The sequence below is a fragment of the Macrobrachium nipponense genome, chromosome 36 (assembly GCF_015104395.2).
Source record: "Macrobrachium nipponense isolate FS-2020 chromosome 36, ASM1510439v2, whole genome shotgun sequence".
In the NCBI taxonomy this organism is placed as follows: Eukaryota; Metazoa; Arthropoda; class Malacostraca; order Decapoda; family Palaemonidae; genus Macrobrachium; species Macrobrachium nipponense.
In genome coordinates this window covers 6,202,364-6,214,863 of record NC_087220.1, presented here as the reverse complement: position 1 = coordinate 6,214,863, position 12,500 = coordinate 6,202,364, and the positions used below count along the sequence as shown (strand labels likewise).

General features: G+C 33.7%; 1 protein-coding gene across 1 annotated transcript; it reads right to left on the bottom strand.

The window, feature by feature from the left end:
• Window positions 1-2,890: 2,890 nt before the first annotated feature.
• LOC135203256 (uncharacterized) lies at window positions 2,891-4,409 on the bottom strand. The gene is made up of 3 exons (XM_064233027.1): window positions 4,394-4,409; window positions 3,575-3,705; window positions 2,891-3,082 (listed from the first exon to the last, which is right to left on the bottom strand). Exons 1-3 carry the CDS (start codon window positions 4,407-4,409, stop codon window positions 2,891-2,893), a joined length of 339 nt encoding a protein of 112 aa, XP_064089097.1.
• Window positions 4,410-12,500: the final 8,091 nt, after the last annotated feature.

The window sequence follows — 12,500 nt, the reverse complement described above, 5'->3', positions numbered from 1 at the left end:
CGAGATGGAGTTCGTAGTGAGAAGTCGGATCTAGTCGCCTGAGATGTAGAAGAGAGCGGAGGTGGCGTATAGGAGTGATGGAAGGATTAGGCCTATGTTAATAAAGTATCTCCCAATAACATGTATTCTTTAGGTTTTGAAGAAAAAAATGCATGCATCATTGAAACCGTTTCCCTCCCTATCCGTGGTATTCACTGGCCACCGATAAAAAACAAAACAAAAAGAGTAAGCCTAACTGAATCTCTCATCCATCAAGGATAAGTTTGCCTATTCATTAGACTTATTCATTAGACAACTATCAAAGATTTCAAGTGTAGATTTAAAAACCTCTTCCTCTCCATCTAAATTATTCATCAGACACCTGTCATAAACGTAGAGCTAGTCATGATTCCTGGTTCAGTAATGTCGTGACGAGGCACTAGAATTCAAAATTCACAAATGAATGTTGCTCAGCAACATTTACACTATTGTATTGTCTTCTTTTGTGGTGCTTCGAGGTGTTCCACCTAGTCTAGGCCCATGTTCTAAATTTTGCCGTTCTTTAAACAATTTGATTTTTCTATGTATGATTCTCTCCGGTTTATTAAGCTTTCTTGATATCTCTCCAACAGGAACTTGCACCGAATGCAGTGCAATAATTGTCTCTCGCTCATCTAGGGATGTTTCTTAGACCGATAAATGACACATTGACATTAGATTCCCGTACACATAACATCAAAAGCAATAGAGTGAGGTCGCCTGGTTCACACTGTTAGGATATGTTTTTTTTTTTTTTTTTCTTTTGGTTTTAAATTTGATAGCATTTTGTGAGATTCCAATGTTTTCTGTAAAATTTAACAAATGGAAAAGTTCAACTACCTTCAACTTAATATTGAAATGATAATTTAAGGACTATGTTTATGCGATACTACTAGTGATAGGTGTCTCCTATCTATTTGGTAATGTATATCTATGGTTGTGATATGACGTATTTTATCACTCCGTTTCGTTCGCATCAATTTTGCTATATGGAAAATAGTTTTACATAATAACATAACATAATGTTCTAAAGATATCAGTGACTGTTTTTAACGTCATTACATATGATTTCTTCCATCTTTGAAAAGAAAAATAGATGAATAAGGCATGAATCGTGCGTCAGGCAGGTGAACGAAAAATTATGAAACTCTGCCAAGAGTTTTTTGGCCGACAGTACATTGCACTACAGCAATGACACAGTAGCTGACTGCAGCTCAGTTGGTATCACATCCTTGAACCTGATGAATTTTTGTAATGTAGATTTTGGCTTAAATACCACTGTTTATTTGCGGGTAGAATTCATGCAAAAGTTTGGTTAACCTTTTCTTAACATTAAATAACCCTTTTCCAAGAAATGCGATGGGAAAATGCATAACTGCTCTGTTGACATTGACAGTTGTAGATTTCGGAGGTAATAATTTTTTAAGCTCCTTTCCTATATACGTATTCGTAAAACTTTTGCTAAAGCCATTGAAAAATAAGCACTGCTTTATGAAATTAAACTCTAGGTCCATATTAACATAATTCGTACATATATTAAAAGCTTTCGATGTTAAGGTCGTAATCAAATTTCGCTTGAACTGAAGAGGAATAAATGAGGACATTTTGGTGGTCAAACCCGTGAAAGTGGGTTTCCTATAAACAGATGTGATAAACTCGTTTTCACTGTGGCTACTCTCTTTGAAAACAAAACATTGAGTATTTTTCTATATTTTAAGATTTTGCTGCGGGTTTAGGATATTATGTCCTGTAATTGTGTAATTTTACTTTATTTTGCTTTGTTAATTTTAATGTAACTTATATTACTTAATTGATTTTTTACGGAGGAAAGTAAATATCCGAAACCAGTCTCAAATAAAGATACTTATCATTCATGCCCTGTTTTTAATATTATACACACACACATACACACACACACACACACACACACACACACAAATATATATATATATATATATATATATATATATATATATATATATATATATATATATATATATATATATATATCATTGATTGACTAGGTCAATGACCTGGCTCAATTTGGATGCCTTTGCTACAGGACAACTTAATTGGTAACTACGAAGGACCAACAAAATGGGGGCAGCAAACAGAATAAATAGAATAATTAATGTGAAAAGTATACTAAACTACCAAATTCGTTCAAAATAAAACAAAAAAATCAAGTGTGATTTCACAAAAATTACAAGGAATATTACAGGGGTTTCTATAGAGCCCGTGGGATTGTAGGCTACGCTAAACAGAGTTACAAACAAAAACTAGTGCCACACAAGGTACGAGTAGAAGTAGCTAAATTAATTAGAACTACTTTCTAACGTTAACAGGTAAAATAAAACATGATTTCCTCCGGCGGGTCTGACACGGAATAGCAAGAAGAAAATGCACCACTCAAAACAGTTTCTGTGTTCACTCTTGGTAAATGTAATTTGCAGTTATTTCTAATAACACCATTGCTTGAAACACAAGTAGGCACAACAGCACCGCTGGTAAATCGGGAATACAGTCTGAGCTGTAACGACCGAAGCTTAGATATTCCAAGAATTTACTTCAATTAAGGCACAAGCACAAAACAAAACTTTAAGCAATTTCTCACTATATTTCAAACAAAATATTTAATCGAATCATGTTGCCAAGATACAACTAAGTCACGATTGAAGAATATGACTATAACACCACACGATATAATTATATCACTGCAATAGGTCACTGAAATTGAGTTTGGGAAACAAATTCAAAGTTAGATTGATGATATAGGAATGGAAATGGAGAGGATGTTAAGAATGGGAACTGGAATTACAGACACTAGTTTCTAGATGATAGTACAGTTTTCTCGGCACATTACCTGATGTAGTCAGTGGACTTGACATTCGTTGCTGAATGAGCCAGTTGAGATGGCGGTCAAGTTAACATATTTCTTGCTACCAATGAAGGGAGTAAGCAGGGTGCAAGTGGAATGGCTGGTGGTACAAGGGCCATGGTAGAGTTTGGGTTTCGTCTGGAGTCTGTCTCTCAACTCGTTATGAATAGCTGGGTCCAGAGATATCTGTGGACGTAGAGTATCGTGACACGGTCTACTGCTTGACTACTATACTGCTTACCTGCTCTACTGCTTAACTGATGGCCTCCTACATTACTGATTTCTGACGGCAATCCTAGGTCCTTATGTCCCTGTCTATGGCTGCCATCTTGGATGTTTCCCAATCGTATAATCTTCCAAGGAAGACTTTCTGAATCCCCAGGCAGTGCTGGAAGAGAACAGTATTTCGTCAGAAAGGAATGTCTTTCTTGCCTACAATAAAGAAGGGGCATCACAAGGGAGGGAGAGGTTACTAGGTGCATAGGGCAAACGTCAGGTTTATCCTACGGTCAACTTCAGCCTCACATCCTCCCTCTTGGCTTAAAGTCAATCCTATGTATTTGAACTTTTCTGCCTGTTTTATAATCGAGCCTCTTCTTTCTTGGATTATTATTATGTCTCTATCTTCATTACTGCTCAGAAAAATCAATGTTTTATTCACAGTCACCTTTAATCTACCCTCTCTAAAGACTCCTGCCAGTCTCCAACCCTTCTCTCTAGGTCCTCCTCATTTTCAGCAGATATCACCAGATCGTCAGCATACAGCAACTTCCACAGCTCTTCATTCCTGATCTCTTCACTCAACAGAACTATAAAAGTGCAAAAGTGAATGAACTGAGGTACATGATGCACTGGTATATACAGAAGGCAGGATGTTTACAATTGGTGGGTTGGATAGTGGACTGCATTTTCAATCCTGGTGGGATGATGACGAAATCGGATCCGGAGGCTTTGTGATCTTATAGGCCTAACCGGTGTTCCTGGCTGTGGGTTGGTGTTGGCTCTGTACTGGTGTGGCTGGTATTATAGAATTATAGATCGCCCAGGTGACATGCCGTCGACATCCGGCTCTCTCTGTCTCTCTGTCTCTCTCTCACATGACGGAATTTAGCGCCAGCTGATTTATTACAATATTATTTCTTATATTAAATAAACAAGAAAAATAAAGAGCTCGGGTGAAGTTTTTGGTGGCCTTTTGGACAAAGGAAAAGGAAATCATTATCATGAACGTCAGCCTCCTCGACGGGGAACCAGGTCATGTCCCTCTCATTTCTCACTTAAAAAGTTTCATTAAGATCCCTCGGTAATTCTTTATTAAACCTCCCAGTGATTCTTTTTACATTAAATGTGCTCTCTCTCTCTCTCTCTCTCTCTCTCTCTCTGCAAAGATAGGCAATGTGGTCGACCATAAAATTCCCCTCCGTTAGCTAATTCTCTAAGAGATGATAGCACGTATGCTGGCCAAAATTAGAGGCAAGCGTATAATTATTTTCTTACCTCTGTGGCAGTTCATTTTGCAAAGCAGCTAATATTTTCACACATATAAACAACAGCCATTAATTACTCAGACAACAAAGTTAATAAACATTCAGATTTGTGCGCGCACTCACACACTAACATACCCACACACACACACACACACACCACACACGTGTATGTGTGTGTGTGTGTGTGTGTGTGTGAGAGAGAGAGAGAGATAGAGAGAGAAATCAGTTAATAGCAATTTTCATTTTAAGATACCTTTGCATTTTAATATAGAATCGGATACTGCAATAACTTGATATTTGCAAAGTTCACACAAAAGAGAGAGGTATAATGAGGATTTTAAGAATGGTTGCAAGCAAAAATTAGCAAAGGCTGTGCAATAATTAAAACATAATTTGAATGTGAATTTAAGAATTTCTAGGAATAAATCTTATATGGATGAAATCTACTCTTAACATATCATAAATTCACATATAAATGATGCTTACGAGCGAAGCGAAGTCTTACTGGAAACCGGGCTCATTTCTGGTGACCCGGCACATCCCGGCCCAAATTGACTCAAATGCTAATATCTCCAAAAGTATTGAAGATAAGAGGAAAATTATTCGGCAGATAAAATCTTACATCTTTAATTTTCATCCCAACAAAGATTTATTTGGAAATATTTATAAATTCACATTTGAATGATCTTTTAATTATTGCTATTCAAATACTAATATATTCAAAAGTATTAAAGATAAAAGAAAAATTTTTTTGGCGAATGAAACCTTACATCTTTAAATTTCATCTCATATATGATTTATTTTTAGGATACCGTAAATTCACAAATTATTTTTTCAATTATTGCATTAGCATTTTCTCAAAATTGATTATTTTAGCACCATATTCGATAGTTTTCTCGAATGCTAGGCTTAGTAAAACTATGTATTCTCACATTCACTATTAAGAATAATTTTTCATTTTATCGTTTGGCATAACAATAATTTCTGGCGGTCGGGCGTGTCCCTAGCGCTATTCAAATGCTATTATTTTCAAAAGAATTGGCAATAAAAGAAAAATTATTTCTGCAGATAAAACCTTACGTCTTTAAATTTCGTCTCGCATAAGAATTATTTCAAAAAATATTTTAAATTCAAATTATGAACATTGATGAATTCAGCACCGAATTCGAGAGTTTTCTCGAGTGCTAAGCTTAATTAAACTGTCTTCTCCACTCAGCTATAAAGAATTATTTCACAATGTATCTTTTGTCATATTAATAGCAGCTTGATGTTAGAAGTCTATTTGGAATACAATTGACAATAACGTTAATGTAGCAGAGAGTTTCGAGATTTCTGATTAACCCTTTGCTAATTTAACTTAGAGATTCGCTAGTTATCGGCTTTAGGGAGCATTTCTGGCGGTCTGCCACATCAAGTCCCAAACGCTTTATCAAATGTTATTTCTCTAAAAGCATTGAAGATAAAAGAAAAACTCTTTCAGTAGATAAAAACTTAAATCTTTAAATTTCATTCCAAACAAGATTAATTTTCTAAATATCATAAATGCACATTTAAATAATGTTACCCCTTTGATGGTTTAACTCGAAGCTTCACGAGTTATAGCCTCTATGGCACCTGTTTTGGATATATATATATATATATATATATATATATATATATATATATATATATATATATATATATATATATATATAAAAAAATCACAGTAAATACACGTGACTACAGTAAATAATCGAATACTTCAGGGAAAATGATAGGCAGAAATCCAAGCGCTTTCGTCTTTACTAAGACATTGTCAAGGAACGAATTAAAGACGAAAGCATTTGGAATTCTGCCTATATATATATATATATATATATATATATATATATATATATATATATATATATATATATATATATATATATATATACATGTTGATATTTTTTATCATATCAGGGAGTATTCTGTCGTGAGTGCCTCCCTTTGGATTCTCTTAGGTGTCTTGTGGTTTTTTGGAGAAGGGAGGATGAAGTCCTTCTTCCTTTGTACGTTTACAGGAGGCTGTTGTTGTTTTATACTTATGGCCTCTGCTATTTGCATCTGTGGAACCTGGCTTCTCTATGCTCAATCTCTTTACCTTCTAATAATTCTTCCAATGTTGGCTTACAGTCACTTGAATAGAGCCCCTTGGTTGGGGTGAATTTGCAATCGCCGTCATAGAGTTGTAGTGTGTGACCTACTCAGTGATTGCTGAGGGCTCGACATGTCCCTTCATTATATTTGAATTTATATACCACGTTGGTCGACTCCCACATCTCCCTGTGGGGTGAGGTGTTATTTCGCTAAATGACGCTGCTGCCCAGGTTCGAACGGGAGTATACTTGTGAAAAGACGCCCTTGTTTTTATTTGTATGGGTGGCATCGTTGACAATTATCACTCTCATGGTTTTGACCTCACTCTTAAACTGACTATGATATGCCTGGTTAGGCAGATATCGTCACTGGTATGCAACCATGCATAACTAACTGACTTTTCTGTCACACCCATTATTAGTTAAAGAGCTGCCGAAATATAAGTAGCTTTTCATGATGAACAGGATGCAATTGCACGCCACACGTACGCTGCTACAATAGAGAGTTTGTAAATGCCAGGGCACTCCCCACGGGCGGTAAGGCACCGGCCTTATTAGTCGCCTTTGGCACACAGTATTGTTGTAGCCTGCCTGTCTCCAAGTTTACATCTAAGAAAGGTAGTGGATGTCATATTCAATAGTGAAGTTAAGGCTAGAGTTCCTCTTAAAGGAGTTCTGGAGGCGGGTGGATTCTTCATCAGTATTTATGGCAATGATCTCATCGATATATCGGCCATATATCTTCGGTTACGGGTGGGAATTGAAGGTTCTTCCCTCTACATCTACCATGTACCGTACATGTTGGCAAATAGGAAGCCAAGCGAGGAGGGGGCCCATTTGGAGGAGGTATCGAAGGGCATCTTCTGATATGTCAAAGGGCGTGGCATCTGATATATATATATATATATATATATATATATATATATATATATATATATATATATATATATATATATATATGCGGACGTGTGCGTGTGTATATATTTACCATGAAATGATAAAAAAAATTGATTTCTACACGTTATTACAATGATTTTTTCTTTAATTTTTTGCTGAAAATTTAAATAATTTTTAATAATAAATAAAAGTGAAATTATTTGTTGAAGGATATAGATACCTTCAAACTCTATACAACATCTAAGTGTTCTCTTAATAATAAAAGGAAAGTGAAAACAATGAAAATTCATTAAATAGGGTATAATGTATGAATGTTTTCTATAATTTCAACTACAAAAGACAAAAATAAAATGCATTTATGTTCTATATTGCAAAAGAAAAAAAATTAGTAGCCTACACATTCATCCCTACCTTTGTAAAAACTTGAGAGAAAAATATAACGTAGAACCGACATGAAAGAGAAAGCAGTTCTTTTCATTGCATTGTAGAGAGAGAGAGAGAGAGAGAGGTGGAGGTGGGAGGAGGGGAGACCTTTAGAATTCCATTCCATTTTTTTCCTTCCTAATCCTCTCTTTAATAATTTGTTTCTTTCCCTCTAATTCTAACTTTGTGAAATTTTCGCTGTTGTCGTGTTTCTAAGTCTAATGATTATCCTTCGCTTTAGAGGTGGGAAGCGCCCTTCCATCCATGCTCTGCTCGGTTCTCTTTCATTCTTCATCGTTTTCATCCCTTTCTTCCACTCTGGCCAGACCGAAACGTTCGTTAGCTCTTCTCACAATTCGAAGTAAAACAAATATACAATTTTGACAGTATAAACGAAAAAACAGACACACACGCTCGCAAAAAAAAAAAAAAAAAAAATAAAAAAAACACTGTACTGAATATCATTTTAACAATGTGAGAATAAATTTTCACTCGGGAATATTGTTTAAACTTTCTACAATCTTAATTAGATTTTTTTGCGCTTTTTTTTTTAGATTGCATCTTACTTTCTTTTTAAAATTACAATAGATATAATTTATAATATCAGATCTTCCGTAAAAATTTCCGAACTTCTCTTATACCATATTGTTTTATATTTTATTTTCCATTGTGACCATATCTAATAATTAAGTAAACTTTGCGAAGAACAAATATTAAAATCAATATTATTAGATTTATACAAAGTCACAGATTCGCAGCGTTATGACAAAACTTGAAAGAAACTAACTTTAGCGACTATTTTCCAAGAAAAACGCTGACCTATTCTAACATACTTATGTCTCTGTGGCCAATCTTCCAAGTCTAACCAATGTCATCAATATCAATATGCGAGAGCTCATTATAAAAGTATTCATAAAGCTAAAGAGGCCGGTACAGCTTTGTGCTTGCAACTTGTAAGAGACGAGTTTGAATCCATCTTGATTTAATTATCATAAAGATTAATTACATTGCTGTGAGCATATGTATTACATCTCATGTTGGTAGCCAAGACAAATTCTTGCTCTGTCATAGACTGCATATTCTTATTCTTATGGTTATATCAAGGTTAAAAGCAGCTTAGCAGTTATGGATAGTTTTCTTCCCTATTTCTCAAACTGCCAGAATGGCTAATTGTATTCAAGTGTAAATCAAAAGAGAGGTCAAATTATTAGAAAATGACAACCAAAGTTTTCTTAATGAGGCGCCATTGTCCCAAAATATAAACATTAATTTTATGAAGCTACTTATCTTCATAGATTCAAAGCAATTCATGTTGTATCTAAATGGCCGTAAGGGATGATGCTTGAAACAAATATACAATGAATTCAAAATAAGAAAATGAAGTGTAGATTTTTTTCTTTTTATTTTTTTTTTACACGGGATAGGAAATTAATAACTTATAAAGTATGAACATATTCTTTTTTACTTTCGCGACCTTTTGCATGTCTATGTAATGAGAAAATACACGTAGTTCTTTCTGCCCGTGCGTCCTCATAGAATATGATATATGACTATAAATTTAAAACCTTTATGAGACACTCCTATTTAAAGACAGAGTCTGCATCGTAGTTGTTCGAAGAGTGAACAATAAAATTGACTTGAACATTTTAGAATCTCTCCTAATAAAAAAAGACAGTTCCAACTCTAGATACCCAGTTTTCATCTACACATTTGTTTGTAGCCTAATTAGATTTTTTACAGACATGGTGTCATTGGTTTTTTAAAATAATTTCTTTCAGTCTCTCCCCCTCCACTGCTCGAGTGCGTTTTGTGTGTAAATTTGTGGTGAATCTGGTTTCTGCTTGTCTTTTATCGTATACTTTTATATCTGTTTTCTGTGTTTGTCTTCGTTATAATCTATACGAGTTCTTTTAAATATAAACTAGCGTCTAAAATGTGAATGGAAGGTTAGTCGCAAAACGTCGGCCAATAAACTACTTTTGTGTACAAGATGCCTGTCCCTCGACTCACCTGGTGTGGTAAAGAGCAACAGCTCATTCTGTTTGAGATATATATATATCTATATATATATATATATATATATATATATATATATAGATATATATATATATATATATATATATATATATCTATAGATATATTATAAATATATAATATATAATAATAGATTAATATATAATATATATGAGAATATATTATAATAATATTATATATATATATATATAATATATATATATGTATGTATGTAGTAATTTATGGACAAAGTTACAGCCACGAAGAAAAACTGAAACACTGGAGGTGTTAAGTACTACTTTCGTCTTATTATCAAGGCAAGATCACAGCAACTAAAGATTCACAAAAAGCAAGGGCCTATATAAATGGTGGGTACAAGTCATTAGGGAATATAAGAAGGTTGGGAGGTCGCAGAACGGTCAACAGATTAAAATCGAAATCTACTTATTGGTAATCCTCTTTATTCTATCTTTCATTTCATTTTGGAACATATGTTTTATGACCGGTTCAAAAAATAATAACCCTTGACTTACGTTAAAATTATTCAAGGATTATTTTCTTTTGATCCGGTCATAAAACATATGTTCAAAAAAGGAACTGAAAGGTAAAATAAAGAGGATTACCAATTAGTAGATTTTGATTTTAATCTGTCAACCGTTCCGTAACCTCCCATCCTTTTTGTATTCCCTTATGAATTGGACGCACCATTTATGGTGGCCTTAGTTGCTGTTAACTGTTCTCAGCATCTCCAGTGTTTCAGTTTCCCTTCGTGGCTGTAACTTTGTTCGTATAATCATCACGTTATATATATATATATGTATATATATATATATATATATATATATATATATATATATATATATATATATATATATATATATATATATATATATATATATTATCAAACGAAGGAGAATATTTTAGTTGATAATAATTTTGTCGACTCACAGGCTCGAACCTAGGAACCAAGAAATCAGGACGTCAGTGAAGCGTTATAACGACACAGCTATCACGTGATAGCTGTGTGGTTAGAGAGCTTCACTGAATGTCCTGATTTTTTTGTTGCTAGGTTCGCGCCCATGAGCCGACGAAATTAGTATCAACTAAAATATTCTCCGTAGGTTAACATAATAACATATTATTTCCTAGGTAGAGCGATTTAGATATTAAAGGACATATGTAGCTCAATGTGTATACACACACACACACACACACACACACACACATATATATATATATATATATATATATATATATATATAAATATATAAATATAATATATATATATATATAATATATATATATATATATATAGATTATACATATATATATATATAATATATTAATCATATATAATATATATATATAATTTTATAATATATATAATATCATCTGCCATTCTCTCTTGGACAGAAATTTTCCACATATAAAATTTCTAGCCATATATTATAGTTTGTTCATAACATAACCGTTACATAAAAAAAAATAATAATGCCTGATATTCCACTTTGTTCTTTTCATTTTCCTCATGATTCAAAATAGAACAAAAATATAAAAAAAACAAGTATCAAAAGGTCGCTTGTCACAATATATTTCCAGTGGGAATGGATTTTAGAATTACTTTTAAATATACAAACAAGATGTAAGATTCCGAGTTGTTCTGGTGGGTTAAAGAGCTAAAATCAGCAATAAAGTCAGAATTTATCTTGATTGCACTCAATTATTAATAGTCTCTTAGACAGCTTTCCCTTTTATCCCTCTTTCTTCTCTCGGATGTTATTCCATGTAGCTCATACTGTAAATAGTAAGTTTCTCGAGTTTATCAAATTCTGGAGAACGCTCTCGTCAGCTGTTATTTCATTGTTTTTGAAAGATATACAGAGGCTCTTCTCGTTAAGGAGGGAAGACCTCTCATCAGCACAGTCGGTGGTCTTCAAGTTCTTCCCCTGATCGTTACAGGCAGTCAGAAGTCACTAAACATGTAACTTGGAGGTATTTGATAATACCTGAAGAAGACTTCAGAGAGACTTCATAAGCCATTAATAAATGCATTAAAAATTTTCAAATTCCGGCAAGACTCAGCCTTTTTTGCCAGACTTTCTCACTACAACTCACAATAACCTTACATTTTACATTTGTGCACTTTCTAGGTGAGCCTCGAATCTTTCGGTGCTGAAACAAAACCCTCTTCTGTGTTTTCCTTGTTTCCTCTGAGGGAGGGCAAGCCTAGACCATATGGTTGTTCCATCAGTGTTTGCATAAGAAAATAAATGAATAGATAAATAAAAAAAAATGTAAAGTGTTGATCATATTCACTTTTTCTCATCTAGAACCTCAGGGATCTAGATTTGAGAATGCAGTTCTGATTTCTTATAATTTCAAATGTTTTCAAAATTATTTCTTTAGGTCCCCAGGAATCACTCAAAGTTTTCTTTCTATTTGAAAGTTGGGTTTAAAGTTAATAAGGCAAAATTTGAGCAGCCGCTTGTAATCTGATGCAGTAAATCCGATCTTTCATTTGTTAGCTTATGTGATGTATGAATCTGATATACTTTGTCTCATTTAGTTGGTGTTAGTTTCCTTCATTAATCAAAGCCAACGTCTGAAAATATACAAGGGAAGGTTCTGATCAAAACAACAATTTCATATTCCTTCTCTTCCAATATCAAG